The sequence below is a fragment of the Oryzias latipes genome, chromosome 16, assembly GCF_002234675.1.
Source record: "Oryzias latipes chromosome 16, ASM223467v1".
NCBI classification, from domain to species: domain Eukaryota; kingdom Metazoa; phylum Chordata; class Actinopteri; order Beloniformes; family Adrianichthyidae; genus Oryzias; species Oryzias latipes.
Genome location: NC_019874.2, coordinates 27,508,872 through 27,519,081, shown reverse-complemented (window position 1 = coordinate 27,519,081; position 10,210 = coordinate 27,508,872). Strand labels below are relative to the sequence as shown.

General features: G+C 40.9%; 1 protein-coding gene across 6 annotated transcripts in view; it reads right to left on the bottom strand.

The window, feature by feature from the left end:
* Nucleotides 1-318: 318 nt before the first annotated feature.
* The window catches only part of LOC101156117 (semaphorin-6D), a 170,307-nt gene continuing 160,415 nt past the window's right edge, over nt 319-10,210 (bottom strand). For all 6 annotated transcript variants that reach the window (XM_011485749.3, XM_023964656.1, XM_011485745.3 and 3 more), the window contains one exon: nt 319-5,357. In XM_011485749.3, coding sequence (XP_011484051.1) covers nt 4,042-5,357 — 1,316 coding nt within the window. In that variant the 3' untranslated portion in view covers nt 319-4,041. The remainder of the gene's footprint in view (nt 5,358-10,210) is intronic.

Below are 10,210 nucleotides of genomic sequence, written 5' to 3'. Positions count from 1 at the left end.
AAATGTTTACCTTTCTCATTAGTCAGTATCGGCATGCAGTATTCTGCAGCTGGGTAGTATTGATTTAAGAATGTGGAAGATGGCAACCACACATTTTCTATTACAGAATTTTATAAGTATAAACTCACCATTTCTTTAAATCAACTGTAGTGTAAAAGGCTTCAAGCTGCTCTGTGTGGATTTTTATGGAATTTAAATAGAACTTTCTGAAAGTTGGCCAGTCTCACATCAGAAGGCTCAATTTCACTTCTTTATGACCTTCAGACATGTGGCTGTACATGTTCAATTTTTTCAGACATTTACCAGAGAGACACATGCTTCAGGTTTTTAAATTGTATTTATTCCTAGTATAAGAGACATACAATGGTACTCTGAGACCAAATTCATAGTAAGTCAAGGTAAATCCTGGAAATCAAAGAGAAAAATGATATAATAATCAATGAAACACCATCCAAAGAGAATGTATTTACACCAAATCAAATCCTGACATACTGAGCTTATAGAGGGAAACTTCACTCCCTGATTCCATTTAATCTGTGACCGGCAGATTAAGGAAAACAAAAAAACAGTCCACTTTATAACTACAGCCCCCACAATTCATCTTTTAAAATATTGTCATCCCCCAATTTTTAATCAAGTCGGATGTGAAAAATGATTTAATGCTGTTGACACCCAGATGTTATTTCTTTCTTTCAGACCAAACACTGGGATCTTCCACAGTTGTCCTTATTTAAACCCTGAAAAATATGAGCAGTAAATGTTATAGCAGATCGAATGAGCTCTGGGAGATTTTGGCCAAATATCATTTTCAGCTACGGTAAACAATGCTAAGCTGTTTTCACAGAATTGATCACGGTTCCAAGCAACTGCAGCCAAAGAGACTCTTCTGAAAGCACAACAGAGACGGGTTTTTACGAGATAATGTGTCAGAGAGAGAAGTGGCTGGCATTGACATCCCTGAGGGAAACCCTCAGAAGACAGAAACATTTGGATTTGGAGCCACCATACCAAGAATCGATCCAAGGAACGACAGTTCATTGCACTTCTCACGTTTCCTCTCTTGTTTGGAAAGTGGACACTCGGTGTCAGAAGACGGTCTGAACCTACACGAGTAAGAACTGAAGGAGAACCAAACAACCAGAAATCAATTTCCTTAGAATTTCCTTTTTCTCCAAGGTAAGAGGTCTATTCTGCATTAGTTATGGATCTACCGATTATAGGCTTAGAGGACTTGTGAATTCTTTGGGAAAAAAAAGAAGGAACAATAGAAATTAAAGGGAAATTTCTGAATGCTTGTAGTCTCAGGCTGTGCACAAGCTTTTGCCAAAGCTATCCCAAAACATTTGAAGGTTCACACTCTTGGGATGAAAAGGAAAAAAAATCCAATGAAGAGTTTTATTCCAAAACATGGATCATCTATATCTTTACCAGTAAATTCAGTTCAACCCTTGTCCATAGGATCTGCCATCCACCTGCTGGTTTTCCAATGGGACCTTAACCCTTGCGCTATCTTAGATGACCCCATGTTTACATTGACATGTTCTCCCTACCATGACAAAGGTGGATAAAGGTGAAGAGGATTTCATGTAATCCATGGACACCAGTGAAGATCACAACTCATTGAAGAAAAAAAGTTCAGTGCACTGTCTTGTGGGCTCTAGATGACCCAACTCCCAATGTTAAAGTACCTAGGATAGCACAAGGGTTACACATCTGTATTCACCCAATTACAATCTAGAGCAGTCTGATGCAGCTAATGCCAAGGTCACAAATACAAGTGCCACTGCACGATGGGGAAGCGTGGTCATAAATATCGATGGCATTAGGAAAAATCGGGCGGCCACAGGGTAGTGTCAGCTGAGTAGCTGGCTGGCAGCAGCTATGATTAGACGATGTGTAAATGTCTCCGGACGGCGGCTGTCCAATTCAAGTGCAACCAGCTGCCAGTCGGCTGGTAGCCTGAGGCTATATAAAGCATATTTTTACTGTCCAATCAAAACAGTGTGCTGCAACCACGGCCTCATCCAACAACTTCTTCAACTTTGCCCTTCTTGTGTGCATTGCTTTTCTTCTATGCAGCAAGCACAATGTTTTGTCTTCGTATTCTTCTCAGCATCAATCGCAATTCGTTGAGACGCAGGTCCCTGAGTCGCTGTGGGGATATCGCCATGATGAGTTTTGTGTAGCATCAATGCTGTCTCCCCATTCGTCAACAGCTGCTCCCATACGATTTCAAACAATCAAAAGGTCAATCACTGTAGGTCGGGGGATGGCAGTCTGAAATTAGTCGATCATCATACAATTTTCCGGGACCTTGGAGACCCTCCTATCAATCAATTCTCATGATGCTGCCTTTCTACCACGCGGTCACTGGACTGGCAACGAGCGACCTCCAAATGTGCCTGGGCGGCCACTGACCATTGTGAAAAATCTCATCCAGTTGCCGTTTAATGTGCACTTTTTCTTAAGACCTTGCGGCTGCCGTGTGGCGTGTAAAAATACGACTGCCACCTCCTGATCACAGATGCCACTGCGCGGCCACCTGCAGAATTTGCTGAAAACTTTAGAAAATTTAGGTTGCAGCGCAGTGGTATTTTGGGATATGTGACTGTAGTCTAATCAACGGCGAGTGGGGCAGGATAAAACAAAATAACAAGCAGGTCGATAGATCTCCAGAACCAGGTTTGGGCAGTTCTGCTGTAGAGATGTATTTTTTTTCAAAATTGTATTTAATGCTCTTTAATTAAAAGTAGAACATTTGTAAAAATAAATGTACCTATACATTCAACAAGACATAAAATATTATCGTTTCTTATTTTTCGTATGGGGAAAAATATCCAAAATATGTATTAAAAAAACAGTTATTCTGGAATAAAACTCTTCCAATATGCAATACTGGTTGACACATACTAACAATTAGAGAGTTGAACACCTACAATATACTGTAGCATAGTGGCCATCTGAGCCCCTTGCACTGCCCCCATGTCACACACTATTATTAAATAAGGCACACATTTACACATACAGTTAAAATTTGGCTAGTACTTATTCTTTTATTTACAACCAATAATCACAAAATTAATTGTAACAACTGCAGTCTGTTATGTTTCCTGTTCATATCCTTGACTTCAGGTCTATGGTTTCCTCATTGGGTCCAAAACATCTCTGAATATGTCAGACCCGCTCATTTTGTGAAGCACCAGTCGAACAGAACTACTCTGGAGGAACTTCAATGTAACCAAGTAAGTCATTTACAGCCTGGTTTGGGTTGAGAGGAGAGGAAAGAACGGAGTTGAGAAAAGGCAAGTTTAGCTATGTTCTTGAAGTATCCCCTTTGTTGTGTCAACCAGAACTAAATGTTGTTAGTCAGAGAAACTGCTCGGATGGTGTTGGTGTGATGTTTCTTTGGGATTGCTTGACATCCCCAAAGGTGAAAGAGTATAGTAAGGCAAAGACATAACTACTTTCAGGGGAATTGTTGACTTTCACCACAGGCTACACATACTGCATATGTATATGTATACATATACGGTGTGGATAAAAACACACATGTATATACACACACATGCATAATATAAACACATTCAAGGGAGGGATTGGTGGTGACTGAATACAAACACTACATCGGAAAAGATTAAGCAAAAAGCATGATGCGAAGAGGTGCAGGAGGCTTCAGCTTCCAAGTCTTCAAGTTGACCGATGAGTCAGATTTTGTCCAACATCAGCTTGCATTGTAAATCCACATTGAGGACATTGGCAGCCTTGTATTAGGAGGTGGCATCACGCCATCCAAGTCAGCAGTTTGTTATTAAGCAAGTCGCTGAACAATACCAATATGGTACAAAGATATTTGTCGGACAAAAACAACAGAAAAAAAAAGTTTGGTTGAGGCTTCTGTCCACAGTGAGACTGGATGTCACACAAGTTGGTTGTGTTTTCATCTGAAAGTCAAGTAGTGAACCTCAAAACAGTTTCTTACAAGGAAAGTTCCTTAAAGATGACACCATGAGGGCAACTCCCTCAAGTCCATGAGTGCACCCCTCAGTAGTTGTACTTTCCTTGTTCATTGACTGGGGATGTGGCAGGTATGAACAAAGGCTTAGGAGGGACATCAGGCTTGAGAGATGACGCTCGGCGGATAATGGCCCCCCTGTGTTGGACTTCCTGTTGCTCTCCATTGTAGCTGTGTTGACGTTGTAGGTACCCACTGGGGATGAGAGGATAGTGAACCTCACAAGTGCTGCCTGTTGAGTTCATTCTAGCCAAAATTGGGGGCTGATGGGGGCCACCATTTCGTTGGCTGAAACTGTGCTGGCGGGGGATCATTCCTCCTGCCCCTCCTACTGCGCCTACACTGGGCATTTTAGTGGCTGCGGCAATCAGTGAGTGCCGCTGGGAAGAGTGCCTCCTCTCCAGGGTAGACTGATGGTGTTGGGGGATGTCAGGAGGAACATCCATGCGACGGGTCAGACTGTCCCGGGGTAACGTGGAGGAGCTGTAGTAGGGAGCCGATTCTGTCTCTGGAATCTGAGGTTGAACTCTGTTGGCGAAAGCCAGCTGTCCTCCACCAGTGCTGGCCATCAGTCCCGATGGACTCATCAACTGGGCGTGCTTGCTACCGCTTGCTTCATGGATGTGTTTTAGGAGCTCATCCAGAGAAGTCACTTCCATCACATTCTGAGGGTAACCAGGGTAAGGTTGAGATAAGACGCGCTCTGAATTGTGGATTTTGCGCTCCTCTGGATGTAGAAGACCGGCTACTGGCTGTCCATTTGACAGACCATGTGAGTAGGGGAAGACCTGTTGGTGGAGAAGGCTTGAACTTGGTCTAGAGCTAATGTGTGACTTTGGCTCTTTGGCGTTGTTGCAGTTCTGGTTCTTTTCCCACTGGTTTTTAAAGGCTTTCATGCTTTTAATGGGTAACTCTGGAGTTGAGTCTGGCGTTGGCAAACCAGAAAGCTCTGAAGAGTGGTGCACGTGGTGATGGTGGGGGTGGACCAGGTCCCCCATCGTCATTCCATGATGCCCATTTCTCCTTTGTGGGTGGTGCTCCTTGCTGTTGGTAAAAAAAGAGTTGTAGATCTTTGGAGATGATACTTCCAGCTTGTCTTCCTTGCTCTGGCTGTCTAAGAGGCCATTAAGCTTGGCCAAACTGCGGAGTGACAGAGCATGTGGGATTGGAGCTTCAGGATCTTTTGGCAACTTCTTGGTCTTGTGGCCCGTGTAGTTACAATAGCATGAAACCAAAAAGCCAGATACGACAGCCCCGAGGACAAAGGCCACCAAAACACAAGCAATCAGGAGGGTGTAATGGACACTGTGGTTGGCCCGCTCCAGCTCTGGAGGTCGTCTCACACCTTCAAAAGAGAAAAAAGATTCACACAATTATTTCAGTGCTTTTCTGACTGAGATAATGGAGAAAAAACACATTTTCAAGAGCAAGCATAGGTCAAGCAGAAGCCAGTACAGATAAGTTGTGTTTACAGGAACCCTAATAGCTGGAAAACAGCACAGTGGAAGTGTTTGAACTCTTTTTTGGCCTCCTTTCCTTCATCAGTTAATAGATCAATACAATCTTTCTTTGAAGGACATGCTTTGGCTTAGACTGGCAGAGGGCAAGAGCTCCCAGTCAGCAAGGAATCTGTTCAGAAAGAGTTAAAGCTTTAAATATTGATGGAGCGCAGCAGGATCTTGATGTCATTTTCACAAGCTTTGCTTTCCAATGCAAGGATCATGGGTGGCAGCACCTGCTACGGTGAATGAGCCAAAAATAACAGGTCCCTTCAATTGCTCACAGAGTGCGACGCCTTTGCCAACATGGGCTTAAATGAGCCTGTCGTCTTTTTTTTCTTCAAAAATTAAGCTGAGGGGACGTGGGGTGCAGTGACGGACTGAATACTCAAGGTTCCATGGAGGAGGCAAATGTAGCATGTTAAGTGTCCTCAGGTGTTATGACCCTTGCTCCGTGTTTGCTTAATGACACGAAAAGAGTGAAATCTGCTACGTTTGGTAATCAGTGCTCATTTGCGAAAAGCTCCTGCCATCTGTCAGACTCTTCTTTCTGCTCTTAATGACAGTTTGTGAGAAAACGGATGAGTCTGTGAGGCGGCTCAATCAGCAGCACCAAGGAGGAAAGAACAAATGCAGATGCTTAATGAAAAAGGCAAAAAGAATGCACTGGTTACAATAATGAAACGTCTAAAATAATGAGAGTCAAGGAAAGCTTAAATTTAATGTTCCCTATATTTTTGCTTTCATGTAGATGTTAAAAATTCAGTCCCACTGAATAAAACAGAAAAAAAAATATTGTTTTCATGCATCTAGATGATGGTGAAAATAAATTAATCAGATTTATTTCTCCAAAAATGTAAGTATGACAACTGTCTAGACAAAAAACCCTAAAATAATCACTTTTGTGTCCGTTTTTGAAGAGCTGAATGAAATGTGGTTGTGTTTAGCTGCATGTATATAGATCCATGACATTGTATGAAAAAGCAATGAGAATTTAGAAAAATATTCATATTTAAACACAATTAATAGACAATATTGAAATATAGCAAATATCTTCAGTTTCACAGCTCGTATAGTCTATAGGGTCTAAATATAGCTAAAGTTACGTTTACCCGTGAGTGCTTTTAAGTTCAGTATTATTCTTAAGCATTTAAACTTTATCCATAGTTGAAATTATTATTTATATGACAATATATTACCTTTGGCACACATATGAACGATTTTCTAAATGAAATATGAGTCATTTTCGGAAGTAAGACAACTGGATCTTTGAGGCACCACCTTTCGCCTCTTGTGGGTGCCGCCCATTTCATGATGTCAACCTAATGCCGGCCTCGGCAGCATGTCTGCGTTTCACCCACGAACAGAAACAACATCCAAACTTTTGCATAGATGTGCATGTAAAATTGAAGGATGGATAAAGCGGGGGTGTGTGCTATCCTGGGGGCGGGGCTGGCAGTGCAGACTCTTTCTGGAAGAGGTTGTTCTTCACTTTGTGACGTCACAATGTGAAGATCCCACTCATTTTAGTGGATTGGGAGGGGCTGGTGCTCAGAGAGCAGGTTTTTAGAGGAATAGTCAGATATGCGTGAATGGATGAAAATGCTTTGGGGTTCTTTTTCATGCAGAATTAATATTACGATAAACTTAAAAGCTCAAAAACGCTGATTTTGCATGATATAGGCCCTTTATATTGTTGTTTAGTTACATCTGAGCGGCCGTGGTGCAGCGGTAGGGCGGTCGACCCATGATCGTTAGATTGCAGGTTCGATTCTCGGCTTGCATGCCCATGAGTCGATAAGTCCTTGGGCACTGAACCCCACCTTGCCTCTGGTGGTTGGCGGGCGCCTGTGTTTGGCAGCACCAGTGTGTGAATGTGTGTGTGACTGGGTGAATGGGTCCATGACTGTAAAGCGCTTTGTCCTTGTAGGAAGAAAGGCGCTATACAAGTATACGCCAATTATCATTTACAATTTTGATGAGTGTTTCTTCTAATTTCATTCGGAGAAGCTGTTGGTCACTTATAGTCCAAAATGTGATAAAGAAAAGTATATTTTAACATTAAAAGACCATCAAAGGTAATATTGCAGTGAATTTGTGAACACACCCTTTCTCTTCGAGATTACTTCTCAGATCTCATTAGCGATTGATCAGTTCTGCTGCGGCTCCATAATTCCAGATCTGACTCATCCTTATTCAACGCAGTTATTCATAAGAAGTGATAAAAATCTGCTCTGATCTTGGAGTGCGGTCTGTTGACCCCCTGCTACCTGTGAGTCACCCCCAAAGGGATGACACCCACCTCCCTGGCTGTCCCTGCAGGCAGTTGCTCCCCTCTGATGCAGATACATGTCAAGTGGCACACGGGTAAACATATCCCAAATGACTTGTCACAACATGCTTTTTAGAGCAGACTGGATGACTCAATCATGGGTTATGTGGGACATATAGTGTCAGTGGTCAGTGAGTTTAACACTCTGTATTCAATAAACAGCTAGGTTGCACAAAAACAGGCCCAAATCAGAAGCAAGTCAAAAATTCTTACCCTATTGGTGGATTTTCTTGAAATAGGCGAATATATATATTTATTTGCCAAAGGGTTAAGAAAAATTGACTAATGGACTTTTTTCATTTCAAGAAAAAAGTTCTAATCAAGAACCATTTTCCCAGACTAGGATTATTTTGCTATTGAAACTTTCTTGTAAAGATTATTTTTCTTGCAAGATAGAAAGTTTAGTTTCAGAACCTTCACTTTTTGCAGTGTGGAAACTTGGAAACATCCACTTTTGACTTGATAAATCTGCTTTTACAAAGATGTTGAGTGAAGTAAAACAATCTGGGGTGACGCAACATTAAAGTTTGCATTAACAAATGCTTTTAGTGTTTTTTGACTCAAACGCATTAAACAAGCTTGACAAAAGTAGAGTTAAGAAAAATGGATGATGAAAAGGGGGAAAAAAGGGATAAACTTCATCCTTTAGTTGAAGGAAGCAAAAGAAAAGAGAAATGAGAATTGTTAAAGGGAGACTCACTCTCGCAGGAGGAGACTTACTAAAACGTCAAAAATAGATTCTAGTTTTACACATAGATGTCTTTGTCAAACCTTATAATTACTGTTGAAGATAAGGGATGTTTTTATCTTGTTAAGTTGATGAAGTGGTATAACAGAAGTGACTAGGTTTCACAAAAATATAGAAACGTCTGCAGTTCTTGAAGGATCTTAAAAATGGAAAACATTTAAATGACTTTTTTTTTCTATGACACCAACTAGTGCTAAGCTCAACAGGTTCAACTTTAACATGATTTTCTTTTTTGGAATCTCATTAAAACTCTACAAAAGCAGATTTTTAAATTTTGCCAAAAAACAATTCAGTTTGAAGACCAGAAATGTTAAAATGAGAGTCTGGCCCTAAAGCTGTACTAATTAGTTTCTGTAACTTTACAAGAGCTGTAATTTCAGTTAATTGCAACAAGACAGAGAGACACGAGTCCCCACCACCCATGGATCTACACGTGTTGCCCTTGACATGACGTAAAACTTGAATTAAAGATTTATTTCTCCCACTGTAACCCCTTTGAAACCAGAACAAGGAGAAAAGTCAAACAGTTTTAACCTTAAAGGACAACCTGAGGCTGAAGAAAAGATAAATAATTTTCTTTATCAGACCAGAAAAGCAGAGCAGCTCTTCCTGCCGCTGGAAGGTTGAGCAGTTTCATGATTTCAGCAAGTGAAGCCTGTGCGCTGACAGATAGAAAACTGCTGGCGTGTGTGCATGCACGCTTACAGTTCACGTACGCTCACGGGCTGCATGTGAGCAACAATCCGCCAGTTGATTGACTGAATTCAATCATGAACCCTTGTTATTAGGAATTTGCATGATATTCTAACTCCATGCCGAGCCAATTGGATATGGGTAAAATATGCACATGAGCTAAGGAGCTAGGGTTTGAGGAAACGGATCCATTCCAGCTGAAATGTAGTTGCAGGGAGCACTGCATCTCATTCCAGGTGTGCTGAAGCATACTGTTGCAGCTTTAACTAAAAGCTGCTAAATTAAGCATTTGGGGGCATCTGGAAATCCGAAAAACTGGCAGATTGTTCCGTTTCAGGTTTTTTGATTCAGCGTTCAGTTCACGGTACCTTTGGAAATGTTTTAGCTCAATCCTCATGCAGACATTTTAGGTTTTCTTAGTGCAGCTTTAGGACATTCACCTCCAAAATTTCTGCTTCCACTGCTGTAAACGTTATGTGGTTTTTATTGCAACGAGAAAAGTGATGCATCATTAATGTTTCTGGAGACAAATACTGGGAAAAAAAAGTCCTTCTTAAAAAAGGAACTAAAAACTATGTAATAATAGACGTTTTTCCCTTGTTATGAGTAAAAGATGCCATTAGAACTAGTTGTAATGATGATATGATGTTCTGCCCTCTTAAGACGATATAAATCTTTGAATTAGCTACAAAAATAATCATATTTCAATCCATTACTCTGCTAATTGGAAATATGTCTTGAAATAAGCCTGTTTTGCCCAAAAATAGTTTAATACCTTTCAAGTAGGTATATTTATACAATTTAACCCCAGAATATATAACTCTTTTATAATTGTTAAGATAAACTTATCTTAAAATGTGTAATTTCCGTCCTATATTAAGACAATAATGGTTTAGGAAGAAGGATAGTTAAATTGTTGCTTGAAA